Genomic DNA, 25,676 nt, shown 5'->3' with positions numbered 1-25,676 from the left:
GAGAGAAAGAAAGAGATGCGATCGGCCAGCGAGCGAGAAGGAAGGTTAGAGGATAGGAGCTGTACTCAAGGACATCGAAGATATTCCTGACACCCGAGCTGATGGACGGGGCTTCTACCCAGGTTGGGCTTATCGGGCTGCTTCTTGGTCTTCTCGAGCTTGTTGTGCTGCTTCCCTGGCCTCTTGAGCCTCTTGGGCTGCTCTCAAGGCTGCTCTTCTGGCTTTCCAGGCCGCACTTCGGGCATTCCTGGCTTCTTTCCTGGCGGCTCTCCAGGGTTCGGTTCCCATGGTCTCCCTGGCCGCCTTGGCTGCTATGGCTGCTTGGTCGGCTGCTTTGACATTTGCTTCGGCAACTTTGGCTTTTTCTTCGGCAGCTTTGACATTTTCCTCGGCGAGTCTGACATTTTCTTCGGCTTCTTGCTGCTTTCTCTGTGGCTCAAGAACTTCTTCCTGGTTGTGATCCGCCCATAGGTCGAGGAATTCCTTGCCCCCCAGAGACGCGGGGATGCTGCGAGTCTCTCCGTGTAGCTCAACGTCCTTCCAGTATCGGCTCCGCTTCGGCTCCATGCGTTTCGTGACAAAGGGCGTGAGCTGTATACCGAGTTAGCGGAGAGCACAAACAATTCAGTTACTGCTGCGGACCTTGAATGTTTCCATAGATTCGGTAGGAACCACATAGGTGCGCGCCTTGTTCCAGTCGACCTCGTATTTGCTGCTTGGCTGCACAAAGTTACCCATGGAGCCCGACCGGTTTCCTTTGTAGTAGCCGCCCCTGGTATGTTTGGTGGTCAGACGCAAGCGCGCCATCATTGGCATTGATGGTTTGACCATGATGGGTGATTGCAGGCCAAGTCGAGCGTGGGAGGGAAAGCAAGGAGGAAGAAACAACCAAAAAAGGCGGCAGAGGCCAAACTCGGCAGAATTTTCTTTTCTTCACCGCATTCCCTCTCTAACACACCACTCCCGACGGCTTTTTTTGGCTGCTGGGTTTTCTGCTTGGTTTTCCTTCTTCGTTTTGTTCGGTCTTTTTCAACTTCCTTCTGCAGTATGCCTCGTCAGCAGACCCAGCTGCGGGGGCCGAAAGACCCTTCGGCCTCAAAACCAGCACAGAAGCGCAAAAATGGCCGGGCGCTCAATGCGCTCTCAATTGCAGAGAAGCAGGTTCACACGAAACTAGGTGTTCGACGCACTCGATTAGGCAACAGCGACGAGCCCAATCGCAAGCGCCATTCAGCTCGGGACCAAGACGATGAGGACGAGGAGCGCCCGGATCACAAGCGCCGCAGAACTGAGGATGGTGAGAGTGTGGAGGGCGGTAGCGACAGCGAAGGCCATGAGTGGACTCTTGGTCAGGTTGACAGCGACGATGACGAGGAGCTGGACAGTGACGAAGCTCTCGGTGAAAGCGACGAGGAGAGATTTGAAGCCTTTACATTCCGAGGGTCGTCCTCGAACAAGTCCAAGCCTAAGAAGACGGCCGCTCCCAAGAAGCGATCCGCAATCAACCTGGATGAGGACGACGAGGAGTCTGAGAATGACGAAGACGAGGAAGAAGATGAGGATGACTTGGGAGAGGACGCCATCGACCTGACCACAGCCTGGGATATGAATACTGCGGCGGAAGAGGAAGAGGCTAAGCGAGCAGCGGCTAAATCCAAGAAAGCGGCAGTAGGAGACGATAGCGAAGAGGACTCTGGCTCGGAGGAGGACAGCGAGGATCTCAGTGACGACGACACGGAGCTCTCTGTCTCCGACGACGCCGACGCCTCCAAGCATGGACTGTCGAAGCTGCAGGATTTCGTGAACTCAATGGAGGCTCAAAGAGCTACAAAGCCTTCCCGGAAGACCAACGAACAGGCTAATCCTACAGAATATGGTCTGACTTCTACACGCAAACTGACGATCGCCGATCTGTTGCCATCCATCACCGACTCCCGCCTCAAAAACTCCCTGAAGCATGTCGAATCTGCTCCCAAGCAAACTACATCCTCCGGCATTCCGGGTAAGCTAGATGCTCCTCTCCCGAAACGACATCAAGACCGGCTCGACCGCGCCGCCGCCTACGACAAGAGCAAAGAGACCCTGAACCGATGGCTTGAAACCGTCAAGGCCAATCGTGAGGCTGAGCACCTGATGTTCCCGCTGCCCGACCCTGAGGCCGAACAGACTCATCGGATGGACGTCACCAAGCCGCAGACCGACTTGGAAAATGCCATCCAAAATATTTTGGTGGAAAGCGGGCTGGCGGAGGCCGAGGGGAAGTCTATCGAGGAGCAAGTTCAGGACTTTGAGGAACTTCAAGCCCGCAAACTGCCCATTGAGGAGATCCAAGCTCGGAGAGCAGAGCTCAGGAAACGGCGTGACCTGCTTTTCCGGGAGGAAGTCCGCGCCAAGCGAATCAAGAAGATCAAGAGCAAGTCATACCGCCGAGTTCATCGAAAAGAGCGAGAAAGGATGGAACAGCAAGAGCGTCAGGCTCTTCTGGAGGCCGGTGTGGATATGGACGAGGAAGATCGAGACAAGAACGAGCGAATGAGGGCTGAGGCTCGCATGGGTTCTAAGCACCGTGAAAGCAAATGGGCCAAGAGCCTGAAGGAGACCGGTCGCACTGCGTGGGATGAGAATGCTCGCAACAGTGCCGCAGACTTGGCGCAACGCGAGGAGGAGTTGCGAAAGAGAATTGAAGGGAAGCGTGTGTCCAATGGTGACGAGGACTACTTGGGCTCTTCCAGCTCGGAGTCCGAAGACGAGGATCCCTGGCAAGAGGACGGAGGCTCCGATGCCGAGAATCGCAAGCTGCGCCAGAAGCTCAGCGCCCTCGAAGAAAACGATCTTGATGGTGAGGTTACGGGACCTCATTCCAACCTCTTGTCTATGAAGTTCATGCGGAACGCCGAAGCAGCGCGCAAAGAGCAGAATGATGCAGAACTGCGCCGTCTCAACCGCGAGCTCCACGGCGAGGAGTCCCAATCCGAGGCAGAGTCTGAGGTTGGTCGTCGCAAGTTCGGTCAGTCTGGGAAGGCCGACTCGAAGCCCAAAGCCAAGCCACTGCCCAAGAACGAGTTTGAAGAGGCTCCGGGCTCTGATGACGAGATAGACTTGGACCAGGATGTCGATATCGTGGTTGATCGTCCCGCCAAGCAGAAGTCTCAGGCCTCGGGGGCAAAGACTGCCGTGCGACCCTCGAGCAAGTCTTCCGGTGTCCAGAAACAGCAAGAATCCGCTGAAGAAGAGGAGAACCCTTGGCTGGTCCAGACGGAGCGAAACAACCGTCGTCGAAATCTCTCTGATGGCCAAGAGACCGTCGATATCTCGCTCGACGACGACCAGAAACCCTCGAATTCCGCGGTTAATGCTCGCAGCAAGAAGGGCAAAGCAGCCAAGGCGGCCCCCGCCACACAGCTTGACGCAGACGACCACGACAGCGATGACGACAATGTTCCCGTGCTGCTCAAGAACCACGATCTCGTGAAACGGGCCTTTGCAGGCGACGAAGTGGTGCAGGATTTCGATCAAGAAAAGCTAGACACCATCGAAGACGAGGGTGACAAGGTGGTAGACAATACGCTCCCCGGCTGGGGCAGTTGGGCCGGTGAAGGCATCAGCAAGAGGCAGCAGAAGAGACAAAAGCGCAACCTGACCACGGTAGAGGGCGTGAAACCCGAGCAGCGCAAAGACGCCAAGCTCCAGCGCGTCATCATCAATGAGAAGCGAGTCAAGAAGGTAAGTTGGATTCCAGATGTGCGTCAAGCAACCCTGCTAACTCGTCTATTCTAGAACACTAAGTACATGGCCAGCCAGTTGCCCCATCCTTTCGAGACGAAGCAGCAGTACGAGCGCTCCCTGCGCCTCCCGCTGGGCCCGGAGTGGTCGACCAAGGAGACCTACCAGAGCGGCACCAAGCCCCGGGTCATGATCAAGCAGGGGATTATCAAGCCTATGGAGAAGCCGATGTAGCGAGGAGATGGCTGGGTTATCAAAAACAAAAATTGTACATATTGGCACCAAAATACATATTCATCTGCATTCCACACGGAGCCTATCCGTTGTTTCTCACATGGCCGTGATGTCGTCAGCGGCAGGGTCGTCGTGGGCTGGCAGAAATCCGTCGAAACTGACTGGAATGCTGCCTATGGCCGACCCATGGGTGTCGGGTGATTCATCCGATTAGCAGGAAATCCCTTCGAGTCATCTTCGGAGAGTGTCGGGGGATATCTTGCTGTCGGAAGATAAAAGAAAGAAGAGCATCGCGGGTGTTGGACCTGTTCGTTGTGTACCTGACCCACACATTCCTTCCCTGTCTTAGTCGCGGGCACAAGTCACCCATCTCTCTCCCTGCATTGTTCACTCTCCTCCCACCACTCCCTGCCTTGTCTCTCTTCCCCTCAGGCCAACGAGCGTTTAAATTTGAGTTGGAGATCGACACCCAGGAATTCTAACCCGCCACAACAAACCCACCCGGTTCGTGCTGAGCGCCAGCGACCTGGGGTTCAAGCACATACTTGGTCAGTAATCCAGTCTCTCTCGATCCATCGCGCAGTTTTTGCCTTTTATTTTACTTAGCATTGTGTTTCTTTGTCTTTTATAAAATCAATTGACGCTAGATACCACCCCTGGCACATCTTCGAGCCGTGCTGTTGTTCACTGTATCGGACCTGGCGCGCGCCATGGAGTCAGGTTCAAGATGGAAGGCAGCCTTGCTAACGGGCCTTCTTGTTACAGAATCGGCCTATTCGCTTCCTCAGCCTGTGGGGACTCTCGCAGAAAGTATCCTGAGAGAACAGACAAAGACTCAACCCACGGCTGCGTTCAAGACGCAGTATCCACCGTCGAACGAGAGGCTTCTCATCTCTCAGGACCAGCCAGTGAGTTTTCTGAGTTGAAATTTTTTTTCATGATCAGTATTGACTGGATTAGGTTTATCGCTCGTTGTTGCAAGACGACGGTCACGCACCACTGCTTCCTTGGCCGACGTTGGGTGTAGGGAGCGTGCTTTCAGGCGTGGAGGGGATATTGTCGCCTCCAGCTCAACCATCTCCTGATCCTCCTAGCCCTCAGCCTGTTCAGCCCACTCAATCTGACCAGGCTGTTAATTCTGCTCAACCTAGCGACCCTGCGGAGCCTGCTCAACCTGGCACTTCACACAGCATGAACAACCAGGATATCTTCCAGCCCGTTGGTACGGGTGCGGTTGCCTCCAACATTACCACTCGAAAAGACCATCCAGTGGAGAAGAAGCACGTACGTGTAGCACAGACTGCTATTGAGATTTGGTTCTAACCAAGGAAAACAGATCGATACCACGGGCCCAGTTGAAACCAACAAGTTCTATGCCGGGCTGTTCCTAGGGACGCAAACCAATGCGAGCTTCACCCAGCCTTACTCGCTCGCATGGTCAAAGGGAACTGGTCACCTCAAGAGCTGGGGGGTGGGTGTCTCCCATGTGGAGAAGGGCATGCTTGCTTGGGGACCCAAAAACGACTCGATACCTGGTGATCCTGTGCAATACTACATCAACCCAGTCGGTCTGCAGCATATGATTCTATCTGCGGCAGAGCTGGATGACAGCACCGTCCTCAATGTGGAACAACCCTTGGCGTTCTCTGCTCATGCTGTTCTCTCGAACCCCCAACGGCCAGGCAAGATTGCTTTCCCGGTGGTGCAGGGTATGGCGTATGTGACAGCCATCTACACAAACTTGCAGCCCGTGATTCAGAGCGGAGTCTTTTTCCGCAAAGTCGTCAGCGCTGGTTCTCCTAGGGATGGGATCTTCAAATACCAGGTCGAGCTCGAAGATAGCTCTTCCTGGCTTCTTTATGCCACTCCAGCTGATGGCCAGGATCCCGAGCTGAAGCTTGTGTCACAGACAAATCTCCGTGGCCCTCGTGGGTTCTCTGGAACCATCCAGGTCGCCAAAAATCCTGCAGGTACCTCTGGAGAGAAGTTCTATGATAACTCCTCGGGAGTTTACCCCGTCAAAGGGCATGTCACGGGGTCGGTGTCTGGAGATGTAGGCACCTACGGCCTAGCATGGGCTAAAGCAGGCAAGGACTCCCAGGCCACTCCGTTGATCATGTTCGCTCTACCTCATCACGTCGAATCCTTTGATGGCAGTACCAAGGGCCGTGTGACTAATATTCGTTTGCGAACTACCACTAAGGGTATGGCAACCGCAGTCATTGGTGAAGCATGGAATATGACTGAGCCTAATCTCCCAATTGATATGGGCTTTGCACCATGGTCTCCTAGCGCTGGGAATGTTCACACAATCTCGTCAACCGCGCAGGCTCGGATTCTGGACGTCGCCCCCCAAGAGCTTAACCAAGATATGGAAAGCCAGACGAACCTCAACAGCATGTACTACAGCGGCAAGGCGCTAAGCAAGTTCGCGACCTTGGTCTACACCGTCAACCAGCTGGGGAACAACGCGGATCTCGCGACCACAGCTTTTCAGAATCTGAAGACATGCTTCGCTCGCTTCGTGAACAACCAGCAGCAATTCCCACTTGTCTATGATGCCGTCTGGAAGGGAGTGGTTTCCTCCGCCGGATACAAAGGTGATTTGAATGCAGACTTCGGCAATACGGCCTACAATGATCATCATTTCCACTATGGGTACTTCATCCTGGCGGGTGCAATTATCGGATCTCTTGACCCGAGCTGGTTGGCCGAAAACAAGGAGTGGGTCAATATGCTAGTCCGTGATGCCGGAAATTCTGCTGCAGACGATCCTTACTTCCCATTCTCACGTTCTTTCGACTGGTACAACGGCCACTCCTGGGCCAAGGGACTTTTTGAGTCTTATGACGGTAAGGATGAGGAATCTACATCCGAGGACACCATGTTCGCCTATGCAGTCAAGATGTGGGGACGCACCGTCGGCGACGCCAGCATGGAGGCTCGCGGAGACATGATGCTGGGCATTATGCGTCGCTCTCTCCAGAATTACTTCTTGATGGAAGACGACAACGTGAACCAACCTTCGAACTTCACCGGAAACAAGGTGACTGGAATTCTCTTCGAGAATAAGGTCGACCACACGACCTACTTCGGCGCCAATCTGGAATACATCCAAGGGTATGACCACCCCAGTCCAGCTATCAAATCTCAAAAACAATAGGCTAACTAGCTACTCAGGATCCACATGCTACCCCTCCTTCCTAGCTCCGCTTACACGCGTCAGAAGAAGTTCGTCACGCAGGAGTGGACTGCTATGTTTGCACCGAATGCTTCGACCCCCGCACACCAGGTAGACGGTGGCTGGAAGGGTGTGCTATTTGCCAACCTCGCGCTCATCCACCCGAAGGCTTCCTGGGAATTCTTCGCGCAGCAAAATTTCGACTACACCTGGATCGACGGTGGTGCGTCGCGCACATGGTATTTGGCTTATGCAGCTGGTAAGTCCTTCCTATCGTCAGGTGTATATACTCGGATACTAAGTTGGTATAGGTCTCGGCGGTGCACCTTGAAGGATTTTTCTCTATGATTGTTTGCAGGCAGCTTATGCTTAACAAATTTGCGGATGTTCTCTTTTATTTCCTAAGCTTGCTACTCTAGAGATCAGTCGATCTTTATTGCTACTGGTGGTTTTTCTTGCTTAGCGTTTATTCGGTGTGGATGGATTAGTAGCTATTGTTATCTTTACCCACTTGATATATTTTTGCGGTCAGAAGTCAGATCGTAAACCTCCCATCCGATCCTCGATTAACCCACTCGGCCCCCGGACTAGTCTTCCCACGCGCGGGGCCAAATCGCGGCTTAAAGTCAATGCTGGACCCTGAATGAAATCCGAAGACAAACCCCCATCCTCTCCTACAACTTTCCCGGAACCCAGCAAGATGTCCTTTCTCTCTTGCCCCCCTGAAACTAGTCATCAGATCATCTCGTATCTCGATTCCAGCCGCGATGTGGCCGCTCTCTCGCTCGCCTGCCGGGCGCTACACTCCATGTGCAATATGCCAATGCGCAAGAAATTCCATCTGATTCGCGTATATCCTGATGACGAGGGTATCGAGCAGGCATTCGGCTTGTTGATGAGCATTCTGAAACAGCCTAGCCTAGGCCAATATGTGCGCGAAATAAGGTACTATGGGAGACCAACGCATAGTGGAGACTGGGAAAATGTCAAAAAGGAGCAACATCCGCGCGATCTGAGCGAATCAGAAATGGATCTTCTTAAAAGCTATGTTCGAAGAGCTGGTTTCACGGGCTCAAACGAGAATAGCGTTTTAAACATGCTAGTGCAGAAGAAGACGGGCGGTAATCGTGAACGAGAGAGTTATTTTGATGGAGGTTATGTTAGGTGAGAAGGTCCCCGGGCATTTTCAGCTAACACGCTAATGTAACATATAGCTCTAATTCATATTTCCGCGGCATATTCATCGCACAGGCTTTGACGGCGATCTTGATCTCAGTTACACCTAGCTTGTTGTCGCTCGCGATGACGCAGCCCTCGGCAACCTTCCATCATGTGGACAGAAGCTATTACCCACTCGAGCAGTTCCTCCATCGTGCCAATGCTGACCCGGACAACAAGTCCTACCTCCGGAACCTACACCAAGTATACATTATGGTCGATGAGGCTGGGGAACTTGACGACAGCGACTTCTACATACATATCGAGTTCCTTGAGAGCTTTCAAATGTTTGACAAGCTCCCATCGATTGAATCCGTCGGCATCGATGCCTTCAGAGACGACGACCAGGATGAGCCAACCATCGAGCAAGGGACGTCCAACTTGAGCAAGCTTTACATCAATCACTCGTCTCTTAACACCCATTGCATTGCTCGTGCAATATTATCCTGCAGAGTCTTGAAGGAACTTCAATATTCGATTGAAGGTAGAGCAGAGCACGAGCGCGATATGAAGGGACCGTTAAATGAACGAACATTTACCAAAGCGATATTAGGACACAAAACAACTCTCGAGAGCCTCGATGTTGATGTCGGAAAAGATACTTCCTACCTTGATCGAGGCCGCGAGGACCGCATAGAGGATGAGCGTGAGAGCAGGGTCATGGACTACGACGAAGAAGATGAGATCAGCCAATTCCTCACATCATTCTGGGGAAATAGTGGCTCACTCAAAGACTTTGGTGCTTTGAAGCGTTTGAGTTTGGGAATCGGCCTCTTGCTCTATCTTGCCAAAGGTGTGAGTGGAGCCCCGGGAGAAGAGGAGGAGCAAGTCATGCTGGCAGATTGTCTCCCTGATAACCTAGAATACCTGTGTATTCGGGGATACCAGAGGGGCGAGATTGAGAAGTGTGATGCGCAAATTGATGCTCTTATGGCTGCTTACAAGTCGGGACTCACTGGGCTAAAAGAGATCAGAGGGGTTGAAGAAATGATCCGGTATGCGGAGAATGTGGAAGATCCAGATGAGGATGGGGACTTATTGTGGACCTTGGAAGGCGCTGGGTATGGCCGTTGAAAGGGTTGTGGTCATGTCCTGTTTGATGAGCGGGGACTAAAGCATCTTCAATAGCTTTCCGATGGACATGGCACCATTTCTTATTCCGGTCACTGTTTAAGAAGAATTGAAATTTATTCATAGGCGCAAGAATAGCATAGTGCTGACTGCGTAGATGTGCCTTCGTATATTGTCAGTTTGAGAGTAATACCCATCAAGCTTCAATCGGCCAGTCTCTAATGCTTCTGATGGCCCCCACACCGGTCCGTCTTCCACTGATTGAAAACCAGGTGTCCTTTGCTTAGACTTAGCCGTGGGGGCCGTGGGAATCCTCAGCTCAATCTCAACCCCCACCTCAACTTTAGCCTCAACTTCAGCCACAGCCACAGAGTTCTCTCGGATTCTTCATGTTAATTCCAGGATTGACTGGGCTCTCGTTGCCTGTATCGTATTTCTCTTTAATAAATCTAGACTTCTGTCAGGCCTCACAGTCTGTTCTACGGGTATTCAGTACCCATCACAGACCCCTTATTTGCGGCATCGTGTACCTCTTCAACACTCATTTACTACATTGTATCTCCTTTCAACAAACTTTTACCTGACCCCAAGCAAAATGCCTCCACGAACTGGAAAAAAGAAGAGCCGCAGTGGCTGTATTACCTGCAAGTGAGTTATCCTCGTTTACTTTACATATATATACAACCGCCAACCTCCCAACTCCACGTTACCCAGGGTCCTATTAATGCAGGATGCTAATAACATGCAGACAACGCCATATTCGCTGTGACGAACAAAAGCCTGATTGCCAAAATTGTACCAAAACAGGCCGCAAGTGCGACGGCTATGATCGTACAGTCTCCCAGAAGCAACTGCACCAGAACGTCTTGCTCTCCTACGACCGCAGCCGAACTTGCAACCCAGATAGTCGATTAATCCTTCTGGAAGGCACTGGCCAGGAACGCGAGTATATTGCTCTGTTTTGCACGCAGACATCGCAAGCCCTCACGGGGTTTTTTACGTCCGATTTTTGGAATCGTCTGCTTCCTCAGCTCAGTCATTCCGAGCCTATTGTCCGCCATGCTGTTGCGGCAGTCGGCGCCGCTTACCAGCGGTATCAGGGTATTGCTGTGGGGTCTGAACGGACGGAAAATTTCATGCTTCAGCAATACAATCAGGCAATTCGGCTTCTGATGAAGCACCTATCAGCACCCACGAATGAACAGTTCGACTTAACCCTGATTACTTGCGGTCTGTTCATGTGTCTTGAAATGTTCCGAGGGGACCACAACAGGGTTCTCGACCATACAGAGGCAGGGCTGGAGATACTCGAACGGGCGATTACAGGGTCTCAGTTTCAGTCACAGTCACAGTCACAGACAGCCGACCAGCAGAAAGTCCGCGAAGAGTTGTCAGAGCTCTTTTTCCGCTTTAATATGGAACTGCTCATGTTTGCGCGGCGCAGCAAACTACTCTCAATATTCACCGACCCAAAGTGCCTCCAGGTACCTGCCACATTCAAGAGCATCTCGGATGCCCGCAAGTACTCCACTTCTATAGGCAACTACACTATAACCGCATTCATGAAATCGGGTGCTTTCTCCCGCCAGAGTTACCAGCAGGACGAGGGGAAGAAGTGGATTCGTTCCCAGCTGCCCATCATGGAGGCGGCATACAATGCGTGGCTTGTCTCCTTCGAGAGACTGCTGCAGACCAAGCAGGGCAAATCAGCAGATAAGCGTGCAGTGCTCGTTCTCCGAATCGATTTTCTCACCCTCGTCACATGGTCATTGGGTATTATCCAGGGCCAGGGGAAAGAAACCGACAAGGATAAATGGAACGGCCACTATGCAGAAATGCTGACTCTGGTAGAGCAGCTCCTGCATCTTGAGGCACATTCCAGCGCCGAGCGGTATTTCAGTCTGGATCATGTCGTTGTCCGCGCTCTGCAATGGATTGCCACCTGTTGTCGGGAGCCCGTGACAAGACATAGGGCTTTCGATCTTTTAGTAGGCAACCAGCGCCAGGAAAATCTATGGAACTCTCGTCGGTCAGCCAAGATCGCTGAGTACTTGATCAATTCCGAAGAAGGCAGTCTCTTGTCTCTGCCGGTCGAGCAGAGGGTGCCTCCGGAGCACGAGCGGGTTGCAGCCCTCGTCTTTTGGGATGATGCTGTTCCTGGAAAGACTTGGTTGCGAACCATGAAGCATGGTCCACAGGGGCAGATGCAAGTTTCGATGGAGCTTATAGATTGGTCACAATAGATACAACAAAGAATTGTACGCCGCAACGTACGTTAAATAAAGCTTTTAACAATCATATCATACATGTACATCTCGAAGAAAAGAATCCACCAATTCAACCAAGTGATAACGGTAAGATGTTTAAATTGAACATAAATATCGTTCCAGGCTTGAGCCAGAGCACGCCCGCCAGCCAAACATGAGTGAGCTGCCTAGTTGTGGTTGCCGGACTCCGCGCCGGAGCCAGGACCCTGGAGCGGAAGGCTGGGAGCACCGTGGATCATGGAGTAGGTGGCCACAAGCTGGGAGAGGTCGTCCTTCAGGGTCTTTGCCAACTGCTGGAGATTACCGCCGCAGAGAGGAGTGGCAGCGAGGATGGGGTCGAAGTATTCACCAGTGGCGGCTTCGAGGGCACGGGTGGCCTCGGCGAGGGGAGAGAAGAAGGGGGTATTCTTCAGGAGACCCTTCTGGTTGTCGAGGGCCTTCACAAGGGCCTCATCTTGATCGATGAACTAGTTATTTCCGCCAAATTAGTTTCAACTGCCGTAGAGATAGAGTTCCTGAGAAGAAAGACGTACCAGCTCAGCAGCAGAGCAGAGCTGTTCCTGTTCGCTCTTGCTCAGGCTGCTTCCGCAAGGAAGAGAGAGTCTCTTTAAGAGGGGTTCGACATGGTTCGTCAGTCCGGAGACGGCAGACTAGATAGATGAAGCTTGTCAACAATCAACCCGACCAACTCCAGGAGCAAGTACAGTACGAACCTGGCCAACCTCGATCAGGTTGCCATTCCCATCCAAAGTCTTGGTAAGAGAGCTGACTTCGCTAGTCGCGATGCTCAGGGCGTTGATAGCGTCCGAAGCACAGCTAGCCTCCTTGCCGGCCGGAACGGGCGCCGCAATAGCAGTAGTAGTAGCCAGGAAGGCAATGACGGAGAGTTTGAACTGCATGTTGGTAAAAAATGAGTGTGGTTTATTGAAGGAGTGACTTGATAGCAGAAAAAGTGAGTGAATTGACTGTGGTCGAAGTGAGCGATGGTTAGGCTTGACTACCTCTACACCTGGACTATCTACACCTTTTTATGTCTTGCCGTTAGGGGTCCGTCGATCCTTCCCCTCACCGTTGCCGGCCCCATGATTATGATGTCGATTTCAGGGCAAGGGATTGACCACAACCCAGACAAGCCTAGTTTGCTCGTGCGAGATGAGCCAGACGCCGATCCTAGACTGACGTTCACGCTCAACGTGTGGCCACGAGCCATTCGCCACGTTGGGAATTGCGTCGATCTCCCGACTATCGATACCAATTGCCTGGCCGGAGCCTATCAGGATCTTTGAGGAAAGACAATAATGGACGTAGTGCCGGCTCTAGTGAAGTCTATGACGGCAGAGAACAGGTCTAGGGCCCTGTTCAAGGTTCCATTGCCTATAAGGCTTTAGGGGTTGGGATGCGCTCAGTGGCTGTTGTTATTGGGATTTGCTCCATGCAGGAACGGCATTTCCGAGCTATTCGTGCTGATCATCATGAGGGAGGGGGAAGATGTGTACATGTTTCGGTAGATAGGCCAGATCACACAGACTATTTGTGAGAAATAGGGATGTAAGTCGGACTACTCGGTGCCTGAGTTGGTGTTCATTAGTACGCTGCCCCTGAGTGAGGTCACCCCCATCTATCTATACCAGTCTAGTCCTAACTTGGCACCAAAGGATGCCCCCTCATGGACCCACTCCTAACGGACTCTCCGTGAGCTTGTTCAGCGTCCATACTCCGTACGGAGTACATATCGTCATGATTATCCCCGAAAGTTGAGCTTGATCACCTTGCCAAGTGCCAATAGTTCGGGGTAGATCCACATCGCGGACAAAAGGATGCTCGTGAAGAAACTCATCCCAAACAGCCTTGAGATTTTCAAATATGTAGCGCTAGTCAATAAACTCTGCTCACTTGTTTTGGTCGGCTACTACTTTCCTTGTCGAGTCATGTCTTGCCGGATGAGGACAAGCTGATCACCCTTTCCCCAGGTTTTAAGAGTCCAGTAAGTGTTAATCCTAGACATCATTATTAGACACTCCTACAATGAACAGCTTGGACCGAGTACTTTGGTCCATGCCATGACTCTAAAATGTGATTCAAGGAGATACGTAGGAAGTCTTTCCATCGACCCTATCTCCTACCTATCCCTGCCCAGCGACGGGTAAATCCAAATCGACAACCCACGGCGCATTTCTCGGTTGATACCGCACCGTATTGATGCTTGCGTTAACAAAGAGCGTCTCCTCCCCAAACCTAAGTGGCTTCCCCCCTCAGTACTCAAATCACAAAACGCGCCCCGTCTCTCCAGCACGTCCTCAGGATCGGTCTTCACATCCTCAAGCCTCACCCCGCCCTCCGCAAAGGCATCCCACGTCCCGCGTGCAGCGCCGTATCCTTCATGTATATGCCCGAAGACATGCAGTCGTGGCCGCGCGCGCTCTGCCGCGCGGAGGAGGTGCGGGCATCCGACTCTTGCGCCGTGGGCCACTTCATCGAAGATACCCAGTGGCGGGCCGTGTGTGATCATCATGTCGACGGCGGGATGGTTGGGGACTGGGTTTGCTGGTTGCTGCGCAGAGCCGGGGTCGAGAGGCGGGTTGAATCTGTCTTGCTCGCGTGGGTATGCGAATGCCCAGCGACAGAACTCGGGTTGATATGGCGAGGCGTAGACGGTGAAGGTGGCACCATTCGAAAGCGTGAATGTGTATGTCCCTTCATCTAGGTAGCGGATTCCGGCTGCTTGCGCCGAGGCATTGGTGTATAGATCCTTTGCGCGCTGGACGTATGCTTTGAGCGCTTCTTCGCTGGGCGGCACGTCGTTTTTCATTCGAATCGTAGATCTGGGGTCCTCGTCTGGAAGAATCCCCTGGCCGCCGAGCCACTCGGGGCGCTGGTGCCGTCGCCACCCGTAGCTGGTGAAGTACTCTTCATCCAGGGTCATGTCGTGGTTGCCGGCGATGACGAGTTTCAGTTCTGCGTCTGCTTCCTTGAGCATCGCGACCATTTGCTCGTGCTCGACGTGGTACCCGACTTTGGTTATGTCGCCCGCATGTAACAGGATGTCGGCTTTTGGCAGTGGTTGCCGGTACGGGTTGGAGGTGTTGAGCGGTGCATGTGGGGCGCAGGTGTGTGTGTCTGAGATGATGCAGATGCGAGTTTTGACCATCTTGACCCTCGGGGGTTGTTGGAAGAGTGACGTTGTAGTGAGGTTGGAGGGGCAGGCGGAGGAGTTGCGTGCTTCCCAGGGTTGATATGGACAGTTAGCTTGACCAACCAGCCAGTCCTACCCGGGAATGAGGCTCAACTGGAGGCTACATGATATACAATAGTACGAGCAGAGGAATACATAGCACACAAGAATCATTTTAAGGAATCATTTCCATGGAATTGACGGCTCAGAGCTCTACAGACATTGCATCCGTGCCCAGATCATAAAAGTTTTCTGGCAAACATAGCTGAAACTCCGATTTACCACCCGTGCAACAACCACCGACCAACCGAGAAGCATTTTTGTTATTTTTTGTTTACTTCCGGATGGCACGCTGGTAGAAAGCCAGCTCCTCACCCTCGAGGATGTAGCCGTCAACACGGCCGGACTGACCGGGACGCGAGGCGACAACGGCGTACAGACGACCAGACTCAAACTGGCGCTCGATGGCGCCCTCGACCTTGCCCACGGCGGCGAAGCGGGCGGCCTGCTTCTTAGCGACGGACTGGCTCTTCTTCTCCTCGGGGGCGTCGGTCTTGGCCTGGCGCCGGCGGCCGATACCCTGGCCGTAGTGGGCCTCGTACCATTGCCGGAAGGGGGCGGCGTCGATCTGCACGACGGCCGACCGGGTCAGGGTGTTGGTGCGGACCAGCTCGTTGTTCGAGGGGTGGTACGAGACACCGATCACGCGGGTCTTGCGGGACACGCCCTCGGATCCCCACGAGAAGTTGCCAGATTCCAGACGCAGGGCACGGAACTTGCGGTTGCCGCCGCGGGTGCGGACCAGGTGGATGCGCTTGGTGCCAATACGGGTGTTGGCGGGCTGGCGGCCCTTCTCGAAAGCCCTATTTAAATCAAGTCAGAACTCTGTCCGACAATATCCTCCCTCGTCCAGATTATCAACACGGTGCATACCTCTTCTTGCGGTAGTAGGCACGCTTGGCACCGGTGGCCGAGCGCTTGTGGCGAGAGTCGCGGGAGATACCCATGTTTGCTGTTGATGGAGGGGTCTTTGGGACAATTCAAAATTAGCAAGCAGTCCGAGATGGTTGTGACGATCCTGAACAGAGTCCTCTCTCTTCTGGTTCGAGCGAGTGTGCAGCAATTTTCGAGTTTCGGGTCCAGCGAAAAAAATCCCCGGCGATGGCGATGGCGACAGCGACAGGAGAAACACACGACGGAGAAAAAAAATTATCCTGCTCCTTGTCGATGCAGTCGAGTGCGAGTATCCCCCTTTTGGTCCTTCTTCTCCTTGTCCAGGTGGGTGGTTGTGCGTTGGGTGTTGAATTTGACGGTGCGTTTGATCGAAGAAAAGGAACTGGACCACGAAGCGAAATTGTGCGACTCGACGAAGCAGAAGAGAAGGCGCTGTTCAGAATATGATGAGAAAAAGCCAACTTACCTCTTGCTCAGCAGCCCTTCACCAAGGTGTGTTGTCGATTGGGGGAAGTGGTTGGTCGTGGAGTCTCGGTCGGATTTTCGTGTGTTGCTCGCTTGTGTGCGGTGCCCTATACGCTAGACCCGATCGGGTTAGGCAATAGCCAGTGGTCAGGTGAGGTCATGTGAGATATTCAGGTCACGTGCATGTGATTTGTTTGATTTGTTGTCAGATGTACACTTTTAAGACACTAATCTCTAGTCCACTCCATCCCTATAGACTTCGGATACCCTTCATTCCGACTTATTCTTCGCCCGCTCCTCCTTGACAATCTTGTTGATCCGCGACCACGACCCGAACCCCTCCACAAGGCACGACGCCACCCACTTACACCACGTCCCCGACAAGACAGGAACCCCAAGCGGTCGCAGCCGGAACCAGGCCAACGACGCCGCCTCGAGGATGTGAATGCCCACAACACCGGGAAACATATAGGGCTGGACGTTATACGTAAAGTGCGCCACGTCCGGCATGTACTTGTAGCCCAGGTGCTCGTAGACCCAGGAGCCGGGGAGGAGATTGTCGCGCGAGTAGCAGGTGGCGAAGTAGAAGAGGCATAAGAAGAAGATGATGGCTTCCACGCCGCGCGGACCCCGGTATTCGGTTAAAGTGACGTCGCTTCGGCCGAGACGCCGTAGGCTCTCCTTGTGCAGGGCGACCATGCGGGCGCGCGACTCCGACAGGTCTTTCATCGGGGGCTCCAGGGGAACGATGTAGCGCGTGCCGCGGACGCGGATGATCATGTGTGAGGTGGTGATGTCCTCCAGGGTGGCGGATTGTGATTCTCGGGCGGAGATGCCATTGTAGGCTTGTAGGAAGAGGGAGAGCGAGTCCGAATGGTCGGCGTTCATGTGCTTGATGATGAAGTCCTTGTTGGACATGGTGGCGGTATATACTGTAATATAGATAGTGTGTGTCGTCGAGGGTCCAGTTGAGGGGTGTTTAGGAGAAAGGACGCACGAGGTGTTGTTGGTGTTGGTCGGGATTACGAAAAGAGCAAAGTCCAGAAGCGGCCGAGCCTCGGCTCCGATTGTATGATCATCACCATGTGTGATTGCTCAATGGATGGACAATAGTAGTACAAAAACTCGTGTGCAACAACATGACATTATGAAAAAGGCTCTATCAGGCGACAAATCGTGACGACATGAAAGTAAAGAAAAAAGACGAAAACAACCAAAAGTCAAGCCCTAACACATGATCAAAGAATCAACTCCTAATCTTGTCTGAGCATGACATTCACAGTAAAAGGACGAAAGGGGCGCAAGAGAAAAAGAGGAACTTACATGAGCGCAAGGGTCAAATCACCATGAATGCGAGCCTTGAGCTCGACCTCAATCTCGAGATTCAGCTCCAACTTCAACTTCATGCCCTCCTCGTCGAGGATACTCTTCTGCTGCGGCTGGGGTGCGAAACTCATCCCGCCGCCGGGCTGGCTCATGTCCATACTGCGCTGCTGGCTGTAGGGCTGCATGGACTTGCCCTGGACCATATCATCATCGTCATCCGAGTAATAATCATCGTCGTCGTATTCGTCCGAGGCATAGTCGTCGTCTTCGTCGGAGTAGACTTCTTCGTCCTTTGGGGCCTTCTGCAATGGCCGGCGTCGCCGTTGGGGGTTGTTCTTCTGCGGCACTTGCTCTTCCTCGTCGTAGTCGTCGGCACTATCGTAGTCTTCCTCGCCAGAGGAGTACTCTACGTCGTCCGGTACTTGGAATTGCTTCTGCTGGTCCTGGGTCTTTTCGGCGGTGGCCATGGCTGCGGGTGATGGGAGAGTTTGATCGACCACTACTGGCTGACAGGAGTAGTAATAGTATATCTAGAAGGCAAAACAGACGGGGGCAAATGCTCATAGGACGTGACGCAGTGGCGGTCCAGGGCAAACAAGTTTACCATGCGAAAAGTGGACCGGGGCTGGAACCGTGGATGAACTTGGGGGACATTGTGGCTGGAACCAGGAGAACGCTGTAAATAGAGACAGGAATTTTCCGAGTGGCGTCATTGCACTACGTCGAGTTAATCTATTTGATCGCAGTAGTCTCGGCCGATCCGGACACTGATTGGCGTCTGACAGGGATCGCCAATGCTGCGCTTGTCGCCGATCCAACGGTAGCCCCGTTAGGGTTATTCGTGTACCCCCGCCAAACGTCATACCTTCCATCGACTGAGAGGACCAGGTACCGGCATCCATGAGCCGAATGCTGGGCCACGCTGTCGTCTGACGTCGGAGGCGACTCCAGTTGCCCGGTTTTGTCAACAACACTGACGATATTAAATGGTGAAACATGCATACATCATCGTAGCCTGTTACGCTTCTTAATCCGAAGTACCTCTCCGCTCGCTCATATTATTATCCCCCCTTCCTCTGCTCCTTTGGTCTGATCCTTTCTTTTCTTCTTCTCTTTCCACCATGGCCGATCAGGAAAATATCAATCCCGAATCCCAGACTACCACACCCAACAAGCCCAAGCGTGCGCCTCCCAAGCTGGGCAAGAAGAACACTCCCACCAAGCAAGAGCAGACCCCGCCGCCGTCAGAGAATCAGGACGAAGACAACGGTTCTGACGCTGAGAACAACGACCACAACAACAAGACGGTCCAGCAAGAGCCCGACTCGGATCACGAAGAGCAAGAAGACGACGCCCAAGAACAACCCGAGCCGGAACCTCAACCCCAACAAGAACCAGAAGACCAGCGCATCAACCGTCGTCGCCGCCGCCCCCGTCCCCGTCCCCAGGAATCAGACGTCGAATCCGTCAAACGCAGCGACATGGACGCCCAACCGCAACAACAACGCCAGCGCACCCGCCGCACCCGCCAGGCCCAGCAGCAGCAGGGGCAGGACCAAGCCGACGGTGGTCCCCTCGGCGGTCTCGGCGGCGTGGACCAGGCCGGCCAGCTGGTGCAGAACACCGCTGGTAATGCCTTGAACGGGGTGACTGGCAGCGCGGGCAAGGCCGTTGGCGGCGTACTAGGTGGTGGACAGAAGGACGAGAAGGAGGAGGATGGTGGGCGCGACGAGCAGCTGCGTCTCCGGTTGGATCTGAATCTGGATATTGAGATTCAGTTGAAGGCTAAGATTCATGGTGATCTGACGCTCGGGTTGCTGTTAGTATTTCCCTTTTATCTTTCTTCCTACACCCATCACCGTCCCTTCCCTTCCCTTTCACCCTATATCCTGAACAATACCCTCTCATCATTCTAATCTCTCCTTGCTGGAATTTCACTGACTGACGTGTAGGAACTGATTGATCCTCTACTACAGAGGCTAAAAGATCTAGCCCTTTTCATGATAACGTCCTCTCGACGACCACCTATTGGTTGACGACTAGTTATGGTTATAGTTATAGTTATGCCTAAGCGGTGCATGAGGCATGACGAAGTTTTCTTTTTTTCTCTGTTTTGATGTTGGTTTGTTTCTTAGATCTGACTTGACGTCCAAGGCTTTTTGGTTTGTATAGTACAGTACAGTTTTGGACACCGGATGGATTATCTGTCAATCAGGTGAATGAATTAATGCTTGGATTTGGTATCTACTTGTCTTCTTGGTATAACCAAGTCTTACGTAAGTCTTACGTACGTAGTAGTTACATACTTGAGAGTAACTAGACATGAAGATCGATCTGGTGTCCAGCCGGATTGGAAACCCGTCTGGAACATACCCTATCCTTTTACTACATCTACATCAACAAGAACCAAAATCATAGAACATGCCAAGATTAGGCATGCGTGGTGACATGTGTGCTAGATGATAGAGAACAGAAGGGAGAAAAGTGCCTTCCCGATAGATACATCTATGGCGATCTTTGTGCAACGAACAAACAAGCTATGCAAAAAATGTGAACTAAAAGAAGTACTCGCTGGCGTGTCAAAGGAAGCAGCAGACAGTATTAACAAAGAACAAAGTCGTGCACCTCATGAAAAAAAGAGGCCCCATTCTTGCAAAGAAAACTGCCACCTGCAAACAAATCTCCGGAAGACAAACTCGGATTACAGCCCGGCTACATACATCAGTCCATAGCCGATGGTGACAATCACCACAAAGGACATCAGACTCGCCGGAATGCCCCGAGTGAGGAAGTGGCGGACTTGGAGGTATCGCTGGCCCGTCTGAGGGACCTCGGTCATGATCGCGGCTAGAACACAGGGTTAGCGGGAGTAAATGACAAAAAAGGTAAAAAGGAGCTCACTCATATTAGGGAAGCCACTGGTGGGCAAGGCCATCGCCACGGAGCACATCAAGGCACTGGCCATGACGAGCAGGTTCGGGTGGGGATTTTCCATGCTGACGCCGACCTGGCGGACGAGCGGCAGGATAATCAGTGCGGCGACGGTGTGCGAGATGAAGGTGGCTATGACCAGGATCAGGGCCGAGAAAACGAGCAGCACGCTGTACAGGCTAAGATGCTCGACGCGCGCGATGATGCCCGAGGCAATAGTGTGCAGCAAGCCGGACGATGTGACAGCCTTGCCCAGGCACAGTCCGCCGGCGGCAAGGATGATGATGGTCCACAGGAAGTTATTAAAGTCTTCCTTGTTGAGAATGCCAGTGCCGAAGAACAAGACAATGGGAATGATCGCGATGACGCCCATGTCGCCGAAGACATGCTCAAGCTGATGGCTGGCGCACCAGAGGGCGATCGTGACCAGGGTCACTGCGCTGATGAAATACTGGACGCCGGTGTAAGGGTCCTTGACGGGTCGGATGGGAATGATGGTCGCGTTGCGGCCCGGGTGGAAGGTCACCAACAGCAAGCCCCAGATGAGCAGAATCGAGATGATGCAGACGGGCAGAGAGATGAAGAACCAGGTGCCCCAGCTGATGCTTGGGTACATGTTCTGCAGCGCGATGATGTTCTGCGGCGAGGCGATCGGAGAGGCAGCGCCACCGACATTGGCAGCGAGCGCAATTCCCAACACGAGCGCTTTGGCGAAGTTCGACTCGGGGGGCATGTTGCGCAGGAGAGGCTGGATGATCGAGTAGCACAGCACCGGGGACGCGACGTTGCTGATCCACATGCTCAGGAACATGCTCACAAACATGTTGGTAAGAAGGACGACGTGTGGCTTGGATCCGGCCTTGCTCAGGACGAACATGGCCATGCGACGCGCGATGTCATACTTGGACAGTGCAGCCGCAATAGTGAACCCGCCCAGCAGAAGCATAATCACCGGCGTCCACATGGCCGAAAACACCATGCCCACTGCCTCATGAGGACCCAGCCGCTTGTGCGGCTTGTCGTCAGATCGGACGATACCCAGGACCACGACCAGGAAAGGGATCAAGAGAGAGGTCACGAAGAGAGGAATGGCCTCGGTGGCCCAGAGCATACTGACAAGAACGAGCATGGCCAGGCAGTTCTGCTGTTCGGGGGTGTCCATCACAGGGACCGCCAGCAAGGTGCCGAACACAGCAACCGTAAAGACCAGAGTACCGAAGCTCAGGCTGCAAAGCCACAGCGGGAAATGGAAGCGCCCGAGAGGAGTCGCAACTTCCATGGTGCGAATCTCCTGCTTGTCGCCCTGGCGGCGCGCAGTAGCCGGGTCCTCATCGCCACCCAGCAGAGTGTGACGGATACCCACGTTGGCAGCCTGGGCGCGACGCTCGATCTCGATCATCTCCCGCCAGACCGTGTTGCGCTCCCAGACGACATGTTCACGCAGGTGCAGACGCAGCTCGCGACTGGCCAGCTCACGGTTGCCCTTGGTGACAGCGTCGGCGTAGACGCCCTCGACCTTCTCGATGTTGTTGTCAACGGAAGCCATGGTGCTTTCAGTGAAGGGAGCCGCCGGGTAAACAACCGAGTTTAGGTACTCGCGTCGAAGATTGCGGTTCAGGGTCTTGTCGTACTTCTTCAGAGCTTTGGAGAAGCCGGTCTTGTTGAGTTCGATGAAGGAGCGAAGTTCGCAGAGGGAAACGTAGCACTCGATCAGGCGCTTTTTCAGGGAAACACCAGCGTTGTACAAGGCAAAAAGGGTTTGGTCGCCAAAAGAGAAATCTTGTGGGCCACGGCTGGAAGCTGCGCCAAAGAAAGTGGAATCTGCTAGGTCGTGTCCATCCTCTAGATTGGTCGACTCGCCATCAGTTGATTGCATCGCTCGCTGTCTAGGAGCAAATGTCGGCGAGTGCTCCTCATCACTATCGTCCTCACTGATTGCGCTAGACCGCCGGCGATGGGAAAGCCCGAGGTTCTGGAAAATACTACCTGTACCCTGGCGGGAGCTCGCGCTCATCCTTCGTGCCTTGATGACGGTCTCGCTCACGGGATCCATGTTGACCCCATCGGTGTCGGACAGGTAGACAGAGGCCTCCCGCATCAACTCATCTGTAAGCTCAAATATCTCTGTCTGCTTCTTCTGATAGAAGGTACAGATCTTGTCCATTTCTCCATCGAGCGCCCGCTTGAAGATGGCGTCTGGGTTGCTCACCGAACCCAGCAGCGGAGAGGATTCAACATCAGCAGGGCCATCTGCCCGGTTGACCTGCTTCTCAAGTGTGTAGATCCTACAGGACAAGGTCTACCGTCAGCACATGTTTTGTTCGGCTTGCATCGCGCCATGTGACATATCCGCACCAGGGCCTAGTGACCACTGCACTGGATGGTATTGTGTTGTGCTCAAGACAAGGGAAGTACGTACAACTTCTTGAGATTGCTATACGCAATGTAATTGGAACTCCAATCCGGCACCGCGTTGAACTGAATGCTGTGAGAGAACTTCATCTCGGCGGTAGGTTCTTGTTCTTGTTCAACAATAGGGTTCCGAGCGCGACGTCGAAGGGCCTCCGCCCAGAACCAGAGTCGTGTGAAGCGGGAGCCGTGCCGGCGGAGCTGATCTGGAGAGGAGCCGCTCTTCTCCCACTCAGTGTCTAGCCCTGCACCAAGCTGCGCGAGTGACTGTGAGCTGGCAGCGGGCTCAAAGGGCCTTGCAGCACGGCCAGCTGGTCTTTTGCGGGCAGATTCTTGGGGAGGTGGGCGGAAATTGGCGAGTTCAATGGAGTCGGGAGCTGAGGTGGAAGCAGCCACCGTCGTGGAAGAAGGGCCGGGAGGAGGTCGGCCACGGTCATCCAAGGAGCAGCAGGGAAAGATATCCGGTTGGAAGTGAGAGGGTGGGATGTGCGGAGAAGGAAGGCGGCTAAAGAAAAAAGAACAGGTCAGCTGTTCCTAATGCGCGAGTTGCACTGATGGTCAGGCTGGATCGACAGGCGCAAAGGGCACCGCTCGGTGTGATCCGGTAGGCACAGAAGAGGGGAGTGTGATATGCTCCGAGACCCTGGTCACTCGACGAGACGACGCTCAGGAACCCGTTCGTTGCCTGCCCGATGTGGGCTTAGCTAATGCACCTATCACGGGACACCCAAATCCAAGCAGGGGATTCCCACCTTTGGGATAGTTCGATCTAGAATAACTAAGACATGGAGCTGTAATAACCTAGAGGGAGGAATACCGATGGTATAGAGGGGGTTGTAGATTTGCAAGCATACAACCGTGGAAATAGAATAGTTCACCATTGCCAGGCTAGAGAAATAGATATACAGATGAGGGCTCACAAAACAAATCCTGACCAAACCCAAACAAAAGGAAATAAAAGTATCACCGCCGACGGGGAGCAAGTCCCAGATTCGCCCGACCGGCAATACCCAGCTTATGCTGCTGGTCCCGGCGCTCCCAGACACCACTACGGCCCTCAGCGACAGCCAATAACTCGTTAGCAATCCGCTGAGCCAGGTGAGTGTCCCGGCGCTTGTCAGAGGCATCAATGATCCACTTGATAGCCGATCGGCGGCGCTGGCGCAGCGTCAGCGGGTGAGGGATTTGCACAGCGGTACCACCGCCGGTAAGACCCTTCTGCTGGCGAATACGGAAGAGAGGGGCCACCGAGTCGACAATCAAGGTCAGGTAGAGCACAGGGTCGAGGGGCAGCTGGGGAGCTGGCGGTGCGCCGAGTAGACGCCGGCGAGGATTCACCTGGGGAGCGGGGGAGGTGCGGAGCTGGTCCAGGATGGAGGCCATGACCTTCTGTGCGCGACTCAGCTTCCCATCCTCCATAATCATCTTAGTGAACTGCTCCTGCAGGGTATCGTAGCGTTTGCGGAAATTGAGCGTCTTGGTATTGGCCGGTGACACGGGCGGATCGAACTTGAGGCCCGAATGGGTCTCGGCTTCCTGACCCTGAGCCCGTTCGGTGACCTGCTCGATCATGCTGGCCACCATGGCGATGGACGGGTCTTCCCTAGCGGAGTTGGTCTCTTGGACATCCGGCAACCGGCTGCGTGCTGAGGTCGAGAAGGAGCGCGAGCCGCCATTCTTCTTAATCTGGTCCTGCATCACTTTGGGCATGTGCTTCATGGCCTCTTTGTCGCGCGAGAGGATCTGCTCGGATCATTGCTATTAGCATATATATGTCATGGAAATGGGGCCCGAAATTTGCTCACCTCAGAAACAGGCGTCCCCTGCTCCAACTCTGGAGTCGCCGGCTGCCCATCACACTGCTTCTCCTTGTTCATGATCCGGTCTATCGCCGCCGCCTCCTCGCTAACAGGCGGCAGCAGATCATCCGAGGGATCCTTCGGTGTCTCCGGCAGATCATTCGCGTCATTCCGCGACGAGTTCCATCGTTTTTGTAGGGGGCCCGTCGACTGTGCGGCACGGAAACGGGTGTGGGTTGCGAGACTCCGCGTAGAGGCGAGGGGCGGTTGGCGAAAGGCGGAGATCGCCTTTTGAGCTGTGCAGAGATTGAGTCGGGGTGGCATTGTGTGAGAACAGAACCCCTGAGAGGCCGATGTGTTAGCAGGTCGTAGAAATCAAGTTGTTGCGGCAGAGAAACAGCGATTTTTGGGCTGAGTCAGCAGTGCCAAGCCTGTCGCAGTGAGGTCATGGATCATGGATCGAACAAGTGAACGAATATTAGGATTCTCTGTACACTTCACCTCGCTGAGACTTTTACTTTGGAGGATCAAAGTATCTCAAGAGCGCTCTAAGGTGTAAATGGCAATCCTATATATATACAAATATGTATCTACTTGTCGTCTCTCTCTACTTTCCACATGCGAGGACAACGTCCTCTATCTATGGGCTTCTTGACCCAAGTGAGGTGTTATAGGCGCGGAGGACTAGCAGCGACGGGATGTGACTGGTGGATGATAAATGATGCACTTGGCACTCGCTACTCCATTTCTCTTGAGAATCCTATCGATAGGGCAATAAACAGGAAGCCTTCCTCCGAGTGGAACCTAAGAAACACCCCCTCTTTCCGCACATAGATCTCCGAGAACTGGTTGAAAAGCGTAGAGGAATCATAACACTGAAAAATACCCACAATTGGAATTACCGATCGTATAGAGAGGATTACCTG

The 25,676-nt window shown here is 53.5% G+C and overlaps 14 protein-coding genes across 14 annotated transcripts; 7 read left to right on the top strand and 7 right to left on the bottom strand.

Annotated features, from left to right (window-relative positions):
- Positions 1-129: 129 nt before the first annotated feature.
- N7474_009279 (mitochondrial 54S ribosomal protein mL41) lies at positions 130-831 on the bottom strand (the record flags this gene model as incomplete). Its single annotated transcript, XM_057200689.1, has 2 exons — positions 130-591; positions 643-831. The coding sequence occupies 2 exons, from the start codon at positions 829-831 to the stop codon at positions 130-132; spliced, it is 651 nt and encodes a 216-aa protein (XP_057048676.1).
- Positions 832-1,047: 216 nt separating this feature from the next.
- Positions 1,048-3,957, top strand: N7474_009278 (UTP14 family protein; the record flags this gene model as incomplete). The annotated part of the gene is made up of 2 exons (XM_057200688.1): positions 1,048-3,723; positions 3,778-3,957. 2 exons carry the CDS (start codon positions 1,048-1,050, stop codon positions 3,955-3,957), a joined length of 2,856 nt encoding a protein of 951 aa, XP_057048675.1.
- Positions 3,958-4,667: 710 nt separating this feature from the next.
- Positions 4,668-7,469, top strand: N7474_009277 (glucan endo-1,3-beta-D-glucosidase; the record flags this gene model as incomplete). The annotated part of the gene is made up of 5 exons (XM_057200687.1): positions 4,668-4,865; positions 4,918-5,241; positions 5,294-7,077; positions 7,138-7,397; positions 7,450-7,469. 5 exons carry the CDS (start codon positions 4,668-4,670, stop codon positions 7,467-7,469), a joined length of 2,586 nt encoding a protein of 861 aa, XP_057048674.1.
- A 312-nt stretch (positions 7,470-7,781) lies between these two features.
- N7474_009276 (F-box protein) lies at positions 7,782-8,306 on the top strand (the record flags this gene model as incomplete). Its single annotated transcript, XM_057200686.1, has 1 exon — positions 7,782-8,306. One exon carries the CDS (start codon positions 7,782-7,784, stop codon positions 8,304-8,306), a length of 525 nt encoding a protein of 174 aa, XP_057048673.1.
- A 134-nt stretch (positions 8,307-8,440) lies between these two features.
- Positions 8,441-9,430, top strand: N7474_009275 (uncharacterized protein; the record flags this gene model as incomplete). Its single annotated transcript, XM_057200685.1, has 1 exon — positions 8,441-9,430. One exon carries the CDS (start codon positions 8,441-8,443, stop codon positions 9,428-9,430), a length of 990 nt encoding a protein of 329 aa, XP_057048672.1.
- A 728-nt stretch (positions 9,431-10,158) lies between these two features.
- N7474_009274 (Zn(II)2Cys6 transcription factor domain-containing protein) lies at positions 10,159-11,670 on the top strand (the record flags this gene model as incomplete). The annotated part of the gene is made up of 1 exon (XM_057200684.1): positions 10,159-11,670. The coding sequence occupies one exon, from the start codon at positions 10,159-10,161 to the stop codon at positions 11,668-11,670; it is 1,512 nt and encodes a 503-aa protein (XP_057048671.1).
- A 191-nt stretch (positions 11,671-11,861) lies between these two features.
- N7474_009273 (uncharacterized protein) lies at positions 11,862-12,593 on the bottom strand (the record flags this gene model as incomplete). The annotated part of the gene is made up of 2 exons (XM_057200683.1): positions 11,862-12,161; positions 12,408-12,593. 2 exons carry the CDS (start codon positions 12,591-12,593, stop codon positions 11,862-11,864), a joined length of 486 nt encoding a protein of 161 aa, XP_057048670.1.
- An 84-nt stretch (positions 12,594-12,677) lies between these two features.
- N7474_009272 (uncharacterized protein) lies at positions 12,678-12,980 on the top strand (the record flags this gene model as incomplete). Its single annotated transcript, XM_057200682.1, has 1 exon — positions 12,678-12,980. One exon carries the CDS (start codon positions 12,678-12,680, stop codon positions 12,978-12,980), a length of 303 nt encoding a protein of 100 aa, XP_057048669.1.
- An 833-nt stretch (positions 12,981-13,813) lies between these two features.
- N7474_009271 (uncharacterized protein) lies at positions 13,814-14,842 on the bottom strand (the record flags this gene model as incomplete). Its single annotated transcript, XM_057200681.1, has 1 exon — positions 13,814-14,842. The coding sequence occupies one exon, from the start codon at positions 14,840-14,842 to the stop codon at positions 13,814-13,816; it is 1,029 nt and encodes a 342-aa protein (XP_057048668.1).
- Positions 14,843-15,200: 358 nt separating this feature from the next.
- Positions 15,201-15,873, bottom strand: N7474_009270 (40S ribosomal protein eS8; the record flags this gene model as incomplete). The annotated part of the gene is made up of 2 exons (XM_057200680.1): positions 15,201-15,729; positions 15,800-15,873. 2 exons carry the CDS (start codon positions 15,871-15,873, stop codon positions 15,201-15,203), a joined length of 603 nt encoding a protein of 200 aa, XP_057048667.1.
- Positions 15,874-16,555: 682 nt separating this feature from the next.
- Positions 16,556-17,203, bottom strand: N7474_009269 (DUF2470 domain-containing protein; the record flags this gene model as incomplete). The annotated part of the gene is made up of 1 exon (XM_057200679.1): positions 16,556-17,203. One exon carries the CDS (start codon positions 17,201-17,203, stop codon positions 16,556-16,558), a length of 648 nt encoding a protein of 215 aa, XP_057048666.1.
- Positions 17,204-17,604: 401 nt separating this feature from the next.
- On the bottom strand, positions 17,605-18,078 carry N7474_009268 (uncharacterized protein; the record flags this gene model as incomplete). Its single annotated transcript, XM_057200678.1, has 1 exon — positions 17,605-18,078. The coding sequence occupies one exon, from the start codon at positions 18,076-18,078 to the stop codon at positions 17,605-17,607; it is 474 nt and encodes a 157-aa protein (XP_057048665.1).
- A 654-nt stretch (positions 18,079-18,732) lies between these two features.
- On the top strand, positions 18,733-19,527 carry N7474_009267 (uncharacterized protein; the record flags this gene model as incomplete). Its single annotated transcript, XM_057200677.1, has 1 exon — positions 18,733-19,527. One exon carries the CDS (start codon positions 18,733-18,735, stop codon positions 19,525-19,527), a length of 795 nt encoding a protein of 264 aa, XP_057048664.1.
- A 785-nt stretch (positions 19,528-20,312) lies between these two features.
- N7474_009266 (putative plasma membrane phosphate transporter Pho87) lies at positions 20,313-25,074 on the bottom strand (the record flags this gene model as incomplete). The annotated part of the gene is made up of 5 exons (XM_057200676.1): positions 20,313-20,458; positions 20,513-22,827; positions 22,962-23,456; positions 23,919-24,694; positions 24,757-25,074. 5 exons carry the CDS (start codon positions 25,072-25,074, stop codon positions 20,313-20,315), a joined length of 4,050 nt encoding a protein of 1,349 aa, XP_057048663.1.
- Between the last annotated feature and the right edge of the window lie 602 nt (positions 25,075-25,676).

Source organism: Penicillium riverlandense, assembly GCF_028828495.1.
Source record: "Penicillium riverlandense strain IBT 135883 chromosome Unknown utg000008l_segment0_segment0, whole genome shotgun sequence".
Lineage (NCBI taxonomy): Eukaryota > Fungi > Ascomycota > Eurotiomycetes > Eurotiales > Aspergillaceae > Penicillium > Penicillium riverlandense.
Note: the sequence above shows the minus strand (reverse complement) of the source record. Positions and strands in the feature narration are given on the sequence as shown.